General features: G+C 48.4%; 1 protein-coding gene across 2 annotated transcripts in view; it reads left to right on the plus strand.

Annotated features, from left to right (window-relative positions):
• GATA4 (GATA binding protein 4) overlaps window positions 1–19,429 on the plus strand; it is a 28,546-nt gene extending 9,117 nt beyond the window's left edge. The window contains exons 2-6 of one of the 2 annotated variants that reach the window (XM_032104150.1): window positions 9,942–10,111; window positions 12,399–12,524; window positions 13,827–13,914; window positions 14,175–14,320; window positions 14,926–19,429. In XM_032104150.1, coding sequence (XP_031960041.1) covers window positions 9,942–10,111; window positions 12,399–12,524; window positions 13,827–13,914; window positions 14,175–14,320; window positions 14,926–15,108 — 713 coding nt within the window. In that variant the 3' untranslated portion in view covers window positions 15,109–19,429. The remainder of the gene's footprint in view (window positions 1–9,941; window positions 10,112–12,398; window positions 12,525–13,826; window positions 13,915–14,174; window positions 14,321–14,925) is intronic. The other variant, XM_032104151.1, reaches the window with a different exon arrangement.
• Window positions 19,430–19,968: the final 539 nt, after the last annotated feature.

Raw genomic sequence — 19,968 nt, forward strand, 5'->3', positions numbered from 1 at the left:
TCTGCCAGAGCTGCCTGCCCTCCCCAAGCACTTCTCTTCCCAAACCCACATCCCAGTCAGGCTCTGCCACCTCCCTCCACACAAATCAATAACAACGGGTGAGCAGGTTAATTATAATCACAGAATAAACGCCGCAGTCTCAAAGTTCACCCAACTTCAGCAGCATTTCAAAACGAGTGGACGGCGCCAAGAAACTTTCATTGATTCCTCTGGGGCAGGTGTGGGAGTTTGAACCTGTCCCCAGGCTGATCTTGATTCGAGGCCTACTCAATTTTCCTCCTTATCTCGACTTTCGCCTATCTTATAATGCCTGTTATTTTAGATAAAAAGTCCAATCAATTGGGTTAGAAAAACTGCAAGTTATATGTGGCTCTGATAAGTTCCGTACCTGCCTTTTATTGGCCTGGGCTGCGAAGTGACCTTTGCAGATGCTTTATCATCCCCTCCTCCCGCCCCGCTCGGGGGCTGAGTTGACTTAACATCCAGAATAACTAATAAAAGAGGAAAAGAGAAGGGCCAGGGGTTAGACAAACTCACTATCCCCTCTAACGTGATGAGCTGTAGTAAACACCTTTTTGTTTGTCCCTGGCTGGAGTCCCGCAGGGAGGCCGGGATGTGGCCTGGCTTGTGCTGGTGCAGCTCCTCGGAGTGGGATTTATCAGTGGAACAGCTCAGAACTGGAGGCAGAGCCTGTGTCTAAATCAGTGAAATTAGAAGAAAACTGGGACAGGGGTTTGGATATGTTGATATTGGTCGGTGCCCTCATGCCTAGGGAGGGATTGGACATGTGGGGTAGTCCTACATATTCCATATATTCCTACACATGGTGTAGACATGTTTTATATTTATAAAGTGAGGTTTTTTTTAATATAGCATATATATTTTGCACATATAAAATGAGTTTTTAAAAATACGTGTGTGTGTATTTGTGCACATATATAGAAATATATATGCACACACCCTTCTATGTAGCTAAGTTCTATGCAGCCACAGAATAAAAATAATAATTTTAATATCAAAACCTGAAAGAACTGATTGGAGATGATTCCTACAACAGCATTCTTAAGGACATCCCAGGCATCCCTGCCTATGAAAGAGGGGCTGGAACTACATGATCTTTAAGATCCTTTCCAACCCAAACCATTCTGCGATTCTATGACATGCTATGTGTATATATACAAATACATACATTTATAAATATGTATAACACACACACAAATATGATAACAATAATACAATTGATTGTATTCCTACAAGAAAGATTTTGCTCGTTTGCTTCAGATAAATGTCTCTCCTTCCGATCTGGGAAAAAAACCCACCCCAAACTTTGAGTTTCTGGAGTTGTAGGATTGTGGGAACGCACGTTGTAAGATCCTTAGCGGGACAACCACCTCAGTAATAGCTGAGGGCATGTGGATGAGGCTTTGGAATGCCCATGGATGGACATTCCCCCATATCCTAATGAAAACCCAACAGATCATGCTCTTCAATCATTGGTGAAGAATCATCTTGGGGTGTCCTGTGCAGAGGCAGGAGTTGGACTCAATGATCCTTGTGGATCCCTTCCAGCCCAGGATATTCTGTGATTATGTGACAATTGTTAGCCCCTGGCATGGTCCAACCTCAGACCATCTCAGCCTGAGCCCAGCATCTCCTCAGGCAGCTCCTGGGCAGTTTGGGTGCAAACATTCTAGATTGGAGTCCCAGAATATCTGAACATGGCCAGACACTGCTGGCTGGGCTCAGGGTCAGGCTTCACCACTTACCTAGTAACTGGCCCGGGTTCACCAGTTACCCCGTAGCCATAAGGCCAATTCCCATGGCTCAGCCATGGAGCAGTGGCTTGGCAGGACTCCACAGCACACCTGCTTGTGGTCCCCTGTGGGGACACCAGGAACAGCTGCTCATGACCTGTTCCCAACTCAGAAACAGCTGCCAGGAGGGATCATGGCACTCTAAATCCCAAGCTTTCCCATTCCTCTACATTTTTCCCCACTGTCCCTTCCCTGAGGCCACCAAAGAAGAGTCTCTTGATGGGCACATCCACTTGGAGATGGGCCAGATTTCAAGGAGGGCAAGGCCATGGCTCCTTTTCCTTTGTCAAAAGAGAGAAAGACCATTTCCAGGTGCCTCCTGCCAAGCAGACCCCAGACTGTGGCTGACCCCATCTTGCCCATTCCCTGGGCTCACCATGCTAATCTGAGATGTGTTAAAAAATATTTGGACAGTCGATAAGCGGAGGAATCTCCTGTTTATCAGAGGAGCCTCAGATATTTACAAGTGTAAGAACTGCAAGGAGGAGTAAGGAAGGGGAGGTCACCTTGGTGGGTGGGAGTTCACTCAGGCACAACTTGACAGTCAGCAGAAGCTGCTGCTGGACACCAGGTCGCTCTCAAAGAGGTGGCCAAGAGGCTCCCACCAGAAGATCCTCAGGGATGTCTGCATTCCTGTCTCCTGCAGAGCAGGCTGTACACCTTTGGGATGTGGGACACGGTCCTTCAGTGTGTGTGTGGATTGTCTCTCCACTCAGCTCTGGGACAACCACGGGGCTGGATGGTTTGGGGTCTGGTGGGTTTGGTACGCTGGAGAGCTGTCAAGGCTTTTCCAGCTCCTGCCCCTTCCCAAAACACTGTTTAGCTCTGAATTAGAGGAATCCAGCTTGTTTCCACCCATCGTTCTTCCATCCATTTCTTGTCTCCACATCTGTGCCTGTGGCCTTTGAAAGTTGTCCTCTTGCGACCCTCCAGTGTCACCCCTTGTCACAGGGAAAGGACAGTGTCACCATGAGATGCAAAGCCTTGCTCAAGGGCATCCTATTGCAGAGCCAAGCCTGAACTCAAAGCCAGGCCCAGAATTTGCCCAACCTTTCCATCATGGCCCTCTTGCACATGATCTCAGCTGGTCCTTTGGCTGCTTCCACCTCCACCGTCCTTCAAAGCGCAGAAAACATCCCCGAAGGAAAGGAGTATTCCTGGCTGCTGGCAATGGTGTGCACCACAGACCTTGGCGTGCTGCAGGCAGAGCAGGGAGTGCTGCAGGGGAGGGACACAGTGTTCCCTTTGCCTTGACATGAAACATTTGGCCTGGGAAGGGTTGCACGGGAACAGTCTCACCGTGATGTTTCGCGAAGCCAGGGAAAAACAGATTTCTTCGCCTTCTGGAAAGCCAGATTGTAGGGTGAATGTTTCCTCAGCAATAAGTGGAGTCTTTATGTTTTCAGAGGGAAAACTGTTTGGTCCAGGCAGCCAAACGGGTACACAGCCATCTTCTGCACCATAGATGTGTCAGATAAACCCTAAAACCTTCTGGAACAGCATCAAGCCGTTTCTGTGAGGCTGCACAATGATGCTTTTTGCTTGAAACCGTGTTTCTGGCTAAGTGTGGGGAATTTACCTGCTTCCCCACTTCCTGCAGATCCTCAATCACACCGGTGATTCTTTCTGTTAGTCCAGACCAGGGGAGAGCAGGGAGCCACATTCCCACAGCACCCAGCCCAGTGATGGGCACTGCTTAGACAGGCACTGTCCCACTCTCCCTGTGTTTAGATCCCATTTGTCTCTTAAAGAGCGGGACCCTGGGTGAATTTCCCCCCAAATTCTGTCAGAGAGGAAACAGGAAGAGAAGAGGGAGCAGAGCAGGAAAAGCCAGTGAGCAAAACCTGGTTTTGCAGAAACACCCTTGGATCTTTTAGCTCCATCCTCACTTTCTGATCCCAGCCTGTGTGCTAAGCTGGTGAAATCCCCACGGATAAAGGAAAGGCTCACTGACAGCTTTCCTTTGACTACAGAGCTCCCCCAAGCATAAATTTGGGATTTTTAAATTAGCAGTCACTCCCTTCCCATTCCTCTTTCATCTCCCCTCTTTTTTTTTTGCTGCCACCTTCCTTTCCAGTTCAGTCCTTCTCTGCCACAGTCCTGGACCAACCAGCACTTTTAACTGCTGTGATCTGACCCATCTTTTGATGGGTTTTTCCCCTTGAAACTTTGGCTTCTGGAATCATGCAATTCATGGGAACACCTCAACCCATTCCAAAGAAATAGAAGATGTGACTTTGAGCTCCTCTAGCTCCAGCAAAATGCTGGTTAAAAGGACCCCAAAAGGCTTGAAGAGTAGGAAGGATTTCCAAACTGCCCCTTTTTAATGGAAACAATTTTGGGATTTGGGACAAAGCGGCTGAGAATGGCAAACCCTGTTTCCCCTACCATGCTGTTGTGGCTGTCCATTGGAGCAGAAGGTGAGGGTGTCCTGGGTGGGATTCCAGGGTGTCCACGTCCTTCGCCTCAGCTGCGAGTGCCCCTGAGAGTCCATTTGGGATTTGTGTATACACAGGATCGTGGCTCTCACCTCTTACCATAACAAATTGTTTTAGGAAACTGCTTCTCTGCTGGGAAAACTGCTCTCAGGCTCTGTTTAGAGCCTGTAAGTGGCCTGGCTGTGTTTGAAGGACAGTTTCTCCTTTGCTGAGTTGCTTCATTGGGTTGAGAAGATACTTCTGCAGGGGGAACTGTTGATATCAAATATCTCTCCAGCTGTAAACAAAACTCCAGTGCTGTATTAATGGAAGTCTCTTTCCATCCAGAGAGGGTGAAGGCAGGAGGGGGCCGGAGGGACGTAGAAGACAACCTGGTTGTTTCTCATGCAGGAGGGTCTGACCCAAACCAGGGTAGGGAGGGCTCTTTGTCCCCTTCCATGGGCTGGCTTGGGAAGAGAAATTTATAAATTGGATGCTGGCTCTGAACTGAAGGATTCAAAATATTTCCTTTTTCTGTTATCATTCCTTAGTGTCCTGACCCATGAGGTTTATGCATTCAAGATGATCTCTCCAATGTGAACAGATTTAATCACAGAATCCCAGAATGATTTAGGTTGGAAGGGACTTTAGGGATCAGCCCATTCCAACACCCTGCCATGGGCAGGGACACCTCCCACCAGACCAGGTTGTTCCAAGCCCTGTCCAACCTGGCATTGGACACTTCCAGGGATGGGTTGATAAAGAAAAGCCCAAAGGTCTGGACCTAGGAATAGAAGTAGTGCCAGGCTGGCAGAGTTGGGGTTTGCAGAGATGGTGGGAAGAAGTCACTTCAAGCCACTCTCCAGGCTCAAGCCTTGGGTAGAGTTGCAAGTGGGTGTCTGGTTCTCCTGTTTGGGAAGGCAAAATTCCTCAGACTTTTGGTGAGCCAGAGGTGCTGGAGATGTGGGCTGGCTGGGGGGGCTCCGGTCTGCTTTCCTCTTGATCCCAGCAGTGCCCATACAGGCCGATGTCAGTGGATGTGAAGGACTCCTCCCAATGACCAAGTGTCACAAAAGGCCACATCCAAGAATTCTTTTTTCCCTACCAGACCCCCATGCCCGCTTAGGAGTCACTCCTGGCTCCCTGGGGACTGGATGTCCCATTGTGGAAAGTGTTTCTGACATGAGTGTGCTCAAGGCCTCACCCAAGATTAGGAGGCTGTTGTGCAACACACAAGTGACATTTCCTGCCCTGGGGACCTTGCAGTGCTCATAAACAGTAGATGTGAGGGGAAAAATCTCATTTTACACAGCAAGCTGATGATGACCAGGATGGGGATGGAACATAATCCATCCTCTCCACTGGTCATTCACTGAGTTTTCATGACCTGCTTTCAAGTGAGAAGCTCCTTCATTGACTAAAGGCAGGGTTTTATGAAGAATTAAGTAGAAGGCCATCAGGATTAGTCAACACCAGGGACCCAGGCCATAAAAAGGACCGAATGATCCCAAGATAGAAGATAAGGGCTCGGCAAAGGCACGTGGGGAAGCTGAACATTCAAAGAGGAAGATGAGGCCACTCAGCACACAGGAGGCTCCCCCAGCCATAGGCTGATGTCCTTCTCAGCCTGATCAGCAAATCCTTCCCTCAACCCTGTCCCAGTGCTGGCTGTACCTGGCTTCAGGAGAGGGAGTAAATCTTTCCAGCAGAAAGGCCATTACAGAGGTCACCGGATGGACCCATAAATCTCCATTATCAGGCAGCGGCTCCTGTGCCACAGAACGGAAATCATTGCCCTGAGTGCGACTGGGGGAGCCTTTCCTTCCCCCCTCATTGTTCAGGGCCCTCTGGGAGCCGCTCGGGCCATTTGCTGCCTGAATAAACGTTTCCTTTCCCGGCTGCAAAGTACAAGGAATAAGTGTCAGGGGATCTCATAATGCCAGGATTTAGAGCTTCAGCCCCGAGCCAGAAGCCAAGAAAACACTTTGCTGCTTTTTCCTGGGGAGTCTCCTTAATCCCCATTATTAATAACAGTGACAAATTAAACAATTAGTGCACTTGAAGCCCGGTGGCCTCCATGCCCAATATAGCTCAGCCTGATGGTGGATCCCGGCTCCTGTGGGCTCTGAGCCCTGGGAACATCCAGGTTTCCTGGGTCCTGGACACCCACCCACATCAAACTGCACAGGCTGCAGGTCTTCAGGTGATACTTTCTCATTATTTTGCAGATCTTCAGGGTTTTTGAGAGCGGGGGGGATGTGTGGACAGAAGGACAGCTCAGAAAGCTCCCCTCGGCAACTTCATCCTGGAGTTTAGTGATGCTGTGAAATTATATATATAGATATATATATACAAAATAATAATTATAAAAATATAATTTCTTCTAGAAAGAAATCCAATCCCTTGTTTCCCACTTTCTTAGGGCCCAAACACCCTTTGTGCAATAAATGACATGCCCCAAGCCTCTATCATCACCTCTATGCCAACATCCAGCAGTGTCCAAGACACCTCCTGTGCCATCCCAAAGCATTCTTTGAAGCAGGTGAGGATATTTCTCCTCCAGGCAATATCTCCTGAGGTCAAAGAGCTCTCCCTACACTGACAGGGCTGCAGGAACAGTTTTAATGAGGTTGCACTCTTCAGATGTCATCTGACTCAGCACTGGGTGGTGCCCAGAGGGGACACACCCATCTGATATGGGCTCGATTAGGGAGAGCCACCCATTGCGTGGGGCCTCGGTGTCCCCTGGGAACAAAGTCTGTCCCTTCCCCTCTCAAACGCCAATGATTCCTGTTTATGAATGTCCACAAGGATCACCTTTGCCTGCAGCTCAGAGAGGAAAGTCTCACAAATGTTATTGCCATGGAAGCAGAAGGGGACTTTTGGAAACTTCAACTAGTGAAAGTTTGGATGGGGCTTGGAGCAACCTGGGATAGCTTAAGGTGTCCCTGCCCATGGCAAGGGGTTGGAATGAGATGGGCTTTAAGGTCTCTTTCGACCCAAATCATTCTGTGATTCTGTGAAAGTCCCTCAAGAAAGACGCTCCAGTCCGAATCCCACGGAAACTGGGAAAAACCCCAAAACCCAACCCAAAAGCACCAAAGAAATAGGGAAGAATATCAGGCAAATGCAGATGGAAAAGGAGAGCAGGTCTCAAGACAGGTTTGCGCTCGTCTTTTGGATGTTGATGAGAAACCAACACTTTAAATATTGTGGGCACTGGAGCTGAGTGTCCCACTCTTGGGAAATAACAATCAGCATTTGACAACAAATTATTTATTGCCAGAAAATAGGAGACTTACATTCTTCTAAAACCAAAAATATATCCATACCTGACATTTTTTTGAGGGACCTTCTTATTCAAGAGCTAGTCCAAGTCTTAACATTTCCGAGGGACTGTTAGGAATTTTCTCCTTTGTCTTTGATCAAAAACTTTTATATATTGGTTTCCTGGTGGAAAAACCTCCAAGAAAGATTGTATTTTGTAATTAGTCACAGGCACAACTCAAATCACTCAAGCTTTAACTTTTACATTTTGATTACCTCTGCTCTGCTAAATTCTCCCTGGATTATGTCCACAACTCTGTACTGAATTATTTTCGAAGAAGAAGGGATTTTTTACAGGACAAAAATTACTGTGAAAATACTTGGGCTTTTTCTTTGGAAAATTATAATCAAAAACCTCAACAACTTCTAAGATGAAAAAAACCCCAGTGAAATGTTTTCCTTTCTTGAGATTTTTCAAGGAAACGAGTTCTTTCCTGACCAGCTGTTCCAATCCCTTCTCTTTTCAAAGGAAGTTTATTTGATCTAGATTTTGGCTGTGACTCAATTGTCATTTTAAGGGGGAAAGTGAGGGTTATGGTATCACTGAATCCACGTGGACAAAAATTGCCTGGAGGGATTCCCATCTTTTCAAAACCACCAGAATTTCTCCAGGGTAATGAGATTTTCCTAAACTGCCGGGAAGATACTGGATTCCTGCTTTTCTGGCTCCAGAGCTGCTTGGGTACAATAAATTACTGCTTTCTACCATTTCCTCGTGGGCACACGGTGTAATCTCCTGCCATTTTTAGCCTGATTTTCTAGGGAGAATTAGGCTCACGTGAACATTTTCCTCTGTCTCTGTTTACTGGCGCCACTTCATTAAATTTTTTGTCCTTTGGCTGCTTCACAGTTATGCAGTTTCCTGCAGATTTTCCAAAAATAGTCTGGAGAAAAGAGAAAATAAGGCCATGTCTGAACATAACCCTTGCTAGACATCAGAGAATCCACATGGGATTGAGGCACAGCTCAGCAAGAAACCAAATTTTGTTGGTTTGCTCCTTGGGGAGCAATTGTCTTTGAGCAGGAAGCTGAGGTTTTCATGTAAAAAGCAGGTGGACAAGCAAAAAATATAGTGAAGTTCTTGGCTTCTGGAAGGCTTTGTATGGAACAGGGAGTGAGTGGTGTCTTTCCAAAGGATGATACAGTCAAGCTGTGTTGTGCTGACCTTTGCACCTCCTGGTCCTGCCACAGCCAGAGGGACTGGACTGGCCCAGCCCAGGGCAGTTCATAGAATCCCAGAATGGTTTGAGTTGGAAGAGACCTTAAAGTTCATCTCATTCCAACCCCCCTGCCATGGGCAGGGACACCTTCCACTGTCCCAGGGTGCTCCAAGCCCCGTCCATCCCAGCCTTGGACACTCCCAGGGATGGAGCAGCCACAGCTTCTCTGGGCACCCTGTGCCAGGGCCTCCCCACCCTCACAGGGAAGAATTTCTTCCTAACATCTGATCTAAACCTGCCCTCTGTCAGTTTAAACCCATTGCCCCTTGTCCTGTCCCTCCATGCCCAATTGTCCTCCCCCTCACAGCCCAGCTGCAGCCGAGCCCCAGTGCAGGAGGTACCAGGGAGGCAGTGGGTGAATGCAGCAAGCCCTGGAGTGTGGCATCAAGCACGATGCAGACTTCCATCAAAAGCTGAGCCTCTGACACACATAAATTCCCAACAATCCCTGTTATCTGTCAGCCTGAGCTGGGGTTAGAATCCCAGAACCATGGAATGGTTTGGGATGCAAGGGACCTTAAAGACCATCCATTTCCAACCCCCTTCCATGGGCAGGGAACCTTCACACTTTAGATGTGGATTCCTGTAATCAGGAGATGTTTCCCGTGCAGAGAATGGGGTGAAGGCACACAAACCTCCTCTCCCTTGGCTCTCTGCAGCCATTCCTCCAGCAGAGGGGCTGGGTGAGGAGCATTCCCATGGAGAGCAGGGCACATGGAATGGTTTTCCCTGCCCAGCTGAGATGCAGCTGCCTGATCTCTGGGCAGTTCTCCTGTGTGGGGTTTGCGTTTATCCGTGATCTCAGGAATCTGCCCTCATTGTAAACAGGGCTGTTCGCCTGCCCCAATCTGCTTGCCCTGGCCATGGTCAATCTCGAAAATTGGATAATGTCAGAGCACAAGGGGTGGTTTCTCTTTCTGTATCCTGGTATCTGTGTCCCTGCTGCCACAGAAGTCCTGCAGCCATGGCAGGGAAAGGAGTCGCTCTTCCCAATAATCCCTGGGGGCTTGCTTGGGGAAGGAAGAGCTGTTTCTTGCAACCTATAAAATCTGAATGTGATTTCTTGAAATGTCCCTTCTGGGCTAAACTGAGAACCAGAGCAGCAATTAAATGTATGGCCACCTAACTAACTGAGTCTCTTCCCTTCTCTCCCATCCTGGCAGCAGAATTTTTTGACGATTATTCCGAGGGGCGAGAATGTGTCAACTGTGGGGCCATGTCCACCCCGCTGTGGAGGAGGGACGGCACGGGGCACTACCTCTGCAACGCCTGTGGGCTCTACCACAAGATGAACGGCATCAACCGGCCCCTGTTCAAACCCCAGAGGAGGCTGGTAAGTCAAGAAAACACACCTGGGGTGAGGAGGAGGCAAAGAGACCTCGGCCAGCTGGAGATGCCAGGGGTGCTTCAACTCCATCTGCCCAGCTGAGATCCAGATTTTCAAAACAAGACAGATTTTCTCATGCTTGGGACACTCCAAGACCTTGTACTGCCCAGAGCAGTCCTCCAGACGCTCAGCCAGGCAGTGGAAGGGGCTGACGGACACAGGGTGATTTTGGGATTTGTGGTGTTGGTTCAGCAAAAGCCAGTCTTTGCTTTAGTATCCTGCAGGCATTTCAGGAGGAATGGCAACTCTCCCCAGTTCCAGGACAGTACCAGTACATCTTCTCTTACCCACAGGGGTCCCTGGTCACTGCTGGGTGACCCCCTCACTTCATGGTGACTCTTCTGGATACCTTTTTTGGATACTCTTCTCCCAGATCCATTGGGTGAGGTGAAGCCCCCACTGCAGGTCAGGTCAGGTCAGGGCATCCCAAAACCTGTGGGGTCAGGGTGGGGTATGCACAAGGAACCTGGGGGACAGGAACAGGATTGTTCAGCCTGGAAAAGAGAAGGCTTTGGGTTGACCTAATTGCAGCTTTCCTGAAGGAAGCCTACAGGAAAGATGGGGAGACTATTTCCAAGAGTGACAGGATGAGGGGAAATGGTTTCAAACTGACAGAGGGCAAGGTTAGATGGGATATTGGGAAGGAATTCTTCCCTGTGAGGGTGGGGAGGCCCTGGCACAGGTTGCCCAGAGAAGCTGTGGCTGCCCCTGGATCCCTGGAAGTGCCCAAGGCCAGGCTGGATAAGGCCTTGAGCAACCTGGGCTAGTGAAGGTGGTTGGGACTAGATGAGCTCGAAGGTCCCTTCTAACATCTTAAAATTCTACGATTCTACAACATTCTACGATTCCATAACGTTCCACGACCGTGAACCCAAGCTAAAAGCAGCCACCAAGCCACCCCCGAGAGCCAGGTTTCCGCACTCCTTGCTTCCCACGAGGCTCCATCCCCACCCTGCCCTGCCCTTTGCATCGCTCAGCCCTGTCTGTGCCCGAACACAGCGAGTGCCAAAAGCAGCCGGAGCGCTGCCAGCAGCCACGGGCACCCAGCGCCCTCTTGTGAAACGCCTCTCCGGACACCGCCTGATCCCGGCAGGATCTCACCCCGGCACCCAGGACCTTCCCTCTCTCATTTACCGGCCTCTAAAGCCTGAGCTTTGAAGGATGATGGGAAGAGTCAGGCAGGTGTGGAGCACGTGGCTTTTTCTTCCTCCACCTCCCACTCTGCTTCCAAGATCAAAGCTTGTATTCTACATGGCTTCAAGCCCATTGCTTTCTCCTCTGGCCTTCTGAGCCTGACTAAACAAGTTCACCCAGAAAGGGAACTTCGGGTCTGCTCCCTGCACTAATTCATTAGTGAGAATTCCTATTAATTATCCCTCTTTATCAAGAGGAGGAAAATGCTGCCGGAAGGTGGTTCTTCTTTTTTTTTTATCTTCCCCTCAAGCTCCTTGAGCAACATATCACAAAGGAACATGTAACATTTATGGCATTGGTAACATTTTCTTGGGATAGCCAGGAAGGTGAAGGGCTTGGGAGCTGGAAAAGTCAGGATGGTCTGAGATCCAGATACCTTAGTGTAGGCGTGTACACGTGCAGGGGGGTCTCTAAGCTGTCACCAGACCTGCTGGAGATCTGGGGATCTGTTCAGGTGATGTGGGATTCTGGAGAAGGAGGCTCAGGGGGCACCTTCTCATGCTCCACAACTCCCTGACAGAAGGTTCAGCCGGGGGGGGTTGGACACTGCTCCCAGGGAACAAGGGACAGGACAAGAGGAAATGGCCTCAAGCTGTGCCAGGGGAGGTTCAGGTCAGACATCAAGAAGAATTTAGGTGGTCAGGCATTGGAATTGGCTGCCTGGGGAGGTGGTGGAATCCCAATCTCCAAAGGTGTCCAAAGGTGGATGTGACATTCACTGCTCTGGTCTGGTTGACAAGGTGGGGATCGGTCTCAGGTTGGATTGGGTGATCTTGGACGTCCTTCCCAACCTTAATGATTCTATTTCATGTCTCTGGCACCATCTGAGATGCCTCAGGACACCTGGGACCTCCTGCAGGCTGTGGAAAGGCCAAGAGGGGCAGAAAGAGGTAGTTGGACAACTGCAAAGGGGCGAAAAGAGAGGCAAGAGCAGAGGGGGTACCCTGAGGCGTGCTGGAGCAAGCTGGTTGGAATCTGGAGCGCTGCTGGTGAGGGCACTGCAGGGCTGACATGTTTCCTTGCTCCGCTGTCCCCACAGTCAGCGTCCCGCCGCGTCGGCCTCTCCTGTGCCAACTGCCACACGACGACCACCACGCTCTGGCGCAGGAACGCCGAGGGAGAGCCCGTCTGCAACGCCTGCGGACTCTACATGAAGCTCCACGGGGTAAATCCTTGCTGTGGGAGGGTGGCACCAGGCTGGGGGCTGGGTTCTTTGCACACCTCTGTGCTCTCCTGGAGCTGGTTTTCCTGCTGTCCCTTTCGTTTAGTCCCCCTCAAGGTTACATCATGTTTATACCTGCAAGGGGGGGTGCACACTGGGTATTTCTCACTTACTAATTAGGTCCCCTTTGCAAATAAGTCTTAAAACCTAACAAAACCAGGCCCAGATTCTTTCCACATAAATGCAGGCACTTTAGTTAAAAAGGGAAGTCAGAAGCACAAGGAAGGGCTGAGCTCCTTCACATGAGCTGTCAGATCCCAGCTAAGGCTTGGCTGTAGACTTGTCAGGGACTGATGGGTCACTTTTCTTGTACAGGTGTCCAGATAGTCTCTTCCTGCCAGTGGTAGCTTCATGTATTGATATCACACCTGATATATCTAGAAGAGTCCTGCTGGTGTCCAAGGCATGGCAGGAATTCAGGATGTAAATCTCCAGCTTTTCTCCCATCACTCAGCGGCAATGGGGCCACCTCCATGGCAGAGACAGAAGCCCTCAACACCCTGGTGATTGCTCAGTGGCAGCCCCCTGTTCTGTTCCTCATGGCACTGGCATCCCTGCCCATGGCAGAAGGGTTAGAACTAAATGATCTTTAAGGTCCCTTCCAACCCAAACCATTCCTGGTTCTGTGATTGCTGCTCCTAGGGTTTTTATATTCCATATATAGATATGGAAAAAACCCAACCCCTATGAGGCAATAAACAATTGCTTTACATTTTGCATTTCTTGCTTGAACAGTTTGTGTCTGACTAAAGATGCTCTCAGTGATGTCCAGTGCTTGAGAGGAGATGACAGAATATTCAGCAGGGTCAGGTCAAAACTGGAAGTTATGGTGGATCAGGGGAAGTCTCACCTAAACAAAAAATTCTTCCTAGAAATCCCAGTGTCTTTCTGACCCCCTCCGTGGGATGAGCTCCTACGGGAGGTCATCCCACATAGGTTTGGTGCCTTTCAAAAAAGCAGGTATAAGCCAGACAGATGTTTCTGGTGTGAGTTAAACAGGAAAGTCAATCAGATGAGCTGGTCTTCCCTTCTGGCCCTAAAACACTCAGAACCATGGTGTGAACTTTCTTCCTATTCCCATTTGGATGCATGTCTTGAATCTCTCTTGACCAGGGAATTTGGGCTCCGTCTTGATGTTGCTTTCAATTAAACCAGCTCGACCACAAGTTAGAACTGGAATCATGTTCTCTTAGATGACCTTAAGGACATTCAGAAACCAATGTGCTTTTCTATTTGTATCCACAGGTCCCAAGGCCTTTAGCCATGAGAAAAGAGGGAATTCAGACGAGGAAACGCAAGCCTAAGAACCTTAACAAAACAAAGGCACAAGCAGGTAAGTGTTGAATGGAGGAATTTATTTTATGATGTGTATTTGTGTGTGCACTTGTGTTTTTGACCACAGTGCCCTGCAAGTCAGAGACCCAGTGACAAAACAGGCCAGTTTTCAAAAAAATGGGGGATGCCTAAATACCTGAATATCCTTCCAACTATTTTAAAATTTATTTTTACCACGCTAGCGTCTGGGTGGGTGGGCAGAGCTCTGTGCTGAAAGCTCTTTGGAAAGAGCCTGTTTTACCCTCTGGTTTCGTCCAGGCCCATCCAGCAGCGAGAGTCTTACCCCAACCACCAGCTCCACCAGCAGCAGCAGCAGCAGCACCACGACCACCGAGGAAATGCGCCCCATCAAAACAGAACCCGGGCTCTCATCTCACTACGGGCACCCCAGCCCCGTTTCTCAGGTACGGAGAGGAGGTGCTGGCAGAGGAAAAAAAATGGGAAATAGGATGGAAGACATGGGGAACATCCTCAAAACCTTAATTAGGTACTTAAAGATAAGCACCTGAAGGGAGGCTGCAGGAAAGATGGAGAGAAACTATTTGCAAGGGCCTGGAGTGATAGGACAAAGGGGAATGGCTTCAAACTGACAAAGAGCAGGTTTAGATTGGATATTAGGAAGAAATTCTTCCTGGTGAGGGTGGGGAGGCCCTGGCCCAGGTTGCCCAGAGAAGCTGTGGCTGCCCCTGGATCCCTGGAAGTGTCCAAGGCCAGGTTGGATGGGGCTTGGAGCAGCCTGGGGCAGTGGAAGGTGTCCCTGCCCATGGCAGGGAGTTGGAACAAGATGATCTTTAAGGTCTCTTCAAACCCAAATCATTGTGTTTCTAGAATTAGAAGGAAAAGCAGAGAGCAGGAAAGAACCTGCCCAAAGTATCCCACGTCAGCTGCAATCTCCAGCCCTGCACCAAATCCAGACACATTTTTACAACAGCACCAGCTCACACAAAAGGGATTCACACGGTCCTCTAAGGTTTGAAGCTTTTTTCATAGCATTCTCCTTTTTCCATAGGCATTCTCAGTCTCTGCCATGTCTGGACATGGATCATCCATCCACCCTGCGATCTCAGCTCTGAAGCTTTCCCCGCAGGCTTACCAGTCAGCCATGAGCCAGTCTCCCCAAACCAGCTCCAAACAGGACTCCTGGAACAGCCTGGTGCTGGCTGAGAACCACGGGGACATCATAACTGCATAACCTGGCCCTTTCCCTATGAACTCCAGGCTGATCCGCTCGAGAGATGAAGAAGATGCCACATAATCATCAAGTCATTGTTGTCTCCCACCTCCCCTGCTCTCCTGCCTTCTCTCCCCTTGTGAGATGTTCCACCAGAGAGGTACAGAGAACTTATCCGAGGTGTAGGGGAGCTCTCATGAAATGAACAGAGAAGACTCAAATCTCAAAGTAACTCAAGGATTTGAAGCCTTTTTTCCCCACTTTAAATGAGCCTCTCTGATTGTCACCACTTACTACGAAACAGCCAGAAACACAGAGATGGACACAGTTCTTGAGTTTTATTTAACAATATCTGGCATTTAAGACTCAGACAATGGTGGAGCAGAGACACTTCTTCTGTTGCCACCCATTCTTTTCCTGAACAGAAGAAAATGCCACCATCTTCTCATGAGCCAAATTCAGTGATCTTCCACCAAACAGAGCCAGTTCCAGCACAGTTTGCTGAACAGACTTCACTAGAGATTCTTTAGTGGCTTTAGTGGATTTGATATGATGTAGGGCAGAGAAAAAAAGAGACATCCCCCTTCCTCCTCAGCTCACACATGTAGAGCATTGTCTTCATTTTCCTAGATGGTCTGGAAAGCTCATGAATGTCCGTATTTAATAGTAACTCCTTTCCTATTTATCACTACGAAATTGTGGGACTGTGTTTCCAAAAGGTTGTTGGCTAAGCCTGGAGTAGGTCTGTCCAAAGTCAAAGAGGGATTTTGGAAGAAGGAACCTTCTGGAAGAAAGTAGATGAGACCCATGCTGGTCATCAAATCCTGGAGGAAATGGCTGGGCTCTTCACTGATGGATAGTGACAAGCCAGGCTTAGAGATAATTCAAGAGCACAGCAAGTGAAAGATGCTCTTCTAACACTGCTGTGCCATTGCTTTTCAGACAGATAATTTAATTATTTTGCCTATTTTCATGTTGGTTTGGATGCCACTGATGAAATCTGACTGTCACTTATTTTTGGCTGTACTGTGAGTGTCCACTGTCCCCCTAACAGCTGGCTTGTGACCATTTCCCACATCTAATCCTTTAGGATTTCACTTTTTGCAACAAGCAGTGGCTTCAGCCCCTACTGGAGGTGGCAGGGGCTGTTTTCCTTACCAAGCATGTGCACAGACTTGCTTGCCTGCAAGAGAAGCACAACTCCATTAAACAAGACTCATCTGTTTGCTTGCCCATAAGGCTCTCAGCTACCGGGGAATCCTGGCAAATGGAGCTGGAAGAGATGCTAAGAGCCCGCTGGGATCAGTCCTGCCTAATCCAGCCCTGACTGCTCTGTCTCTGGCTTAACAAACTCAAACTCCAGCACTGCAGATGCCACAGCTCCCCTGGGCAGTCCAAGTGCTTCACCAGATGCTTCCCATGACGTTTGCATCAACATTTCCAAGGAAGGACAGCTTTGCCTGTCCACGCAGAGAATTTCTGGGAGACCTCATCCCTCAAGATTCTTCACTCTTGTCTCTGTCTGCTCCCAAGCTCTGTGACCCTTCTTGCCTTCCCAGCTCCTCTCTTTTCTTCCCCGCATCCAGAACTCGAGTACTGAACTATCAAGTGAAAAATCTCTAAGGGGGATTGTGCATCCCTCCCAAATGTGCCACCCTCTGTCTCCTACTTTTCAACATTCCCACAAGGAGTATTTTTCCACACAAACACTAAGGCACATGGCTTGGTGAAGAGAAGAGCCATGGACAGGTTTGAGGCAAAAGAATGGCATTGTGTTGTCTTTGTCTGAACTCAGCCTTTCCCTCCTGGTGGTGTAAAAGCTTCTCTAAGGAGAAGGATTCAACTGGACTGGTCATGACTGGAGAGTCCTGGACCCTCTCCCATTCCCCGTTCTCTCCATAGCTCAGATTTGCAGGGTTTTGGAGGGGTGATAGAGCCTCCACACTCCCTAGAGAAAAACACCATGGCAATGATGCCATGGGAACGGCTGGATGGTGTCTGCACCAGTTCCCACTCTGTCTTGCAGAGCTAATGCAGTGTTTATGCAGCCTCATTAGTGCTAATTACAGGTGAAGGAAAGACATTAATGAAACATGAATAAATAAAATTCTGTGATTCTGTTCAGACCTGCTAGGCTTCAGAGAAGAGGCCAGAAATAACACTGAAAAATATGAATTTGAGGTGAAAACACAAAGGTGTTTCTCCATTGGCAGGAAGATCTTTACCCAAACTCTCCCTTCAAGTAAATCCCTTTGTAAATGGCAGTAGAGCCCTCCTGGGATCTGGCTGTGAATTCCTGGCCATAACACAGCAACCTGCACCACAAAATCCCCCTTGGCTCATGCCAACTTTTGAGATATCCACAACTACCCTGGAAAGCCCAAGAGGGAGTAGAGCCTCCTAGAGAGGAGCTAAAGTCCAGACCAACAACACCTCCCATTTCTCTTTCCATCTGGAGGCTCACAGTGGTTCTGTCCACCTTCCCTTGTTGCTGTGTTCCTCCTCCTTCCCTCAAAGCCAAATTCCCCAGTGGAATTTTTCTCCCACCCTTAAAACCCACTCAGAGATGCCAGAAAGGGCTCTGCTTGTAATGCCAGAGGGAAAAATCCCTGCAGAACATAAGTCTGCCTTATGCCCACTGGGTAGAGATTTATAAACTGGTTTTTAGCCTTCCTCGAAGCCCGAAAAACAATTCTTGAAACAGAGTGAGGAGCATTTACAAGTCCCTGCTAACAGAACAAGAAGTCTGCTTTCAAAAGATGAAGCTTTGGGGGCCACGAGGACAGCTTTAGGGGTAGAGGACAACTCTTTAGGGGTAGAAATTAGCTCTTTTGTCCCTGCTTTTGCACCAGAAGTTTGGATACACCAGGTCCTGTGGTTCTTTTCAATCACCCAAAACTGTTGTACAGCTGTTGTTGGCCCAGGGGAATTCGTCTTTTTCAGGCCAATGCTGACACCAAGATGGTGAGAGACTGACCTCAGATGCAGCATCACCATTTCAGGTGGGGTACAAACACACCATAATTGATGGGTCCCCTTCTTCAGAGCTTCTAATGATCAAATAACAGAATAATTCAAATCAGAAGGGATGAGATCAGGTTTCCCAGGGCCCTATTCAGGCAACTTTTGAATATTCCTAAGAATGGAAATCCCATCACCTCTCTGGTTTCCTGTTCCAGTGTTTGACCACTCTCATGGTGGGATTTTTTCCAAGAAACACTGGCAAATTAATTGCTCAGACTGGGGGATTCCCATGTAATGAGTCATTGTGGGAGGCTGAACGTGGTCTCCAAGCCCAGGAATCACTCAGAGCCAGTCTTGCAGGTAGGGGCTGGAGTGGCCAATGCAGGATGGCAAACTCCAGAAGTGACAGACAAAGGGATACTCACAGGACAAGAGGATTAAAGTGCCACCACTTGCAGGACACTCAGCTCCTTCTAGCACGAGGGGCCACTTACAAAAAAGTTCCCCCGTGATGGGGGAGGCAGTTAGAACCTGCTTTGGTAATGAATTAGATACAATTATTAGAGACCCATTAAGGCAAAGTAATTATTAGCTTCATAATTGCTTTTATTGCTGGAGAACCCAGCAAGATCCATACCAGGTCCTACACAAATACAGGACCGAGAATTAATCCTTCCCTGAGAAGGAGGGAAGGGCCCACTCCTGCAAAACACCTCAGCACGTATGAAAACGCATTTGTGGGATTTGTTCCCCTCAAGATCATCCCTAATCATGAAAATTTGGATGCTGAAGGGTTTGCAACACGAGGTTTGGTTGTGTCAGACCACACCTTGTCACTGGCTCAGTGGCCACCAAAAGGAGATGGGCATATGAGAACCAGGACAGGGAGCCAAGAAAGGTCATTTAACCACTTCTAAATGTCTTTGCTCCTTGTGGAAGTGCAATATCTTGATTCACTTCAGCTATTCTTTGTAAACTGATCAGACAAGATCCACAGATCACTTGCAATCTTACGGGCTTGGATGGAGAGAGTGCAATCAGGAGGAGCTCAGGAATATTGCAAGGGAGCTTTAAAACCAATCAACAACTCTCAATGTAACACTGAAGCTGTGACTATGTCAGGGGTGGTGTTTTGTTTTGCCTTTTTTTTTTTTTTTATTCTCCCCATATATAAAGTTTGAAGCTTCCCAGGTCATCTGGGAAGGTCTCATGGAAACAGACACTTATTTGTAAGGGGGAGAGGGAAACCAACCAACTGAACAAGCTGTAATTATTTAAAGATGTAAAAAAATATCTATTATGAAGTAGTATGGCTACCAATCCACGTAACTTCTACACCTTTAGAACTAATGGAAATAAAACAATGATAATAAAACCAGAAGGTTTCTGCCTGACTCTGTCTACCCTCATGGGCTTCTTGGAGAGGGCTGGGGCTAAATGATGAAATATTGAAAATATATGAAATGCACCTGGAGAAGAAATGGTGCAGTGGGTCCTGTCCCAGGGAGCTCACAATGAAAGAATTACAGAATAATTTTAAGTCAAAAGGGACAAAATCAGGTTTCCCAGAGCCCTGTTCAGTCAAGTTTTGAATACACCCAAGGATGGAAATCCCACCACCTCTCTGGGTTCCTGCTCCAGTGTCTGACCCCCCTCATGGTGGAAATGTTTTTACAAATCATGGAACGTTAAGGGGTTGGAAGAGACTTTAAAGCTCATCTCATTCAACACCCTGCCATGGGCAGGCACACCTTCCACTAGGCCAGGTTGCTCAAGGCCTTATCCAACCTGGCCTTTGACACTTCCAGGGATGGGGCAGCCACAGCCACCCTGGGCAACCAGTGCCAGGGCCTCCTCACCCTCAAAGTTAATAATTTATTCCCAATATCTAACCTAAATTTCCCCTCTTTCAACTTG

This window comes from Corvus moneduloides, chromosome 3, assembly GCF_009650955.1.
Source record: "Corvus moneduloides isolate bCorMon1 chromosome 3, bCorMon1.pri, whole genome shotgun sequence".
In the NCBI taxonomy this organism is placed as follows: domain Eukaryota; kingdom Metazoa; phylum Chordata; class Aves; order Passeriformes; family Corvidae; genus Corvus; species Corvus moneduloides.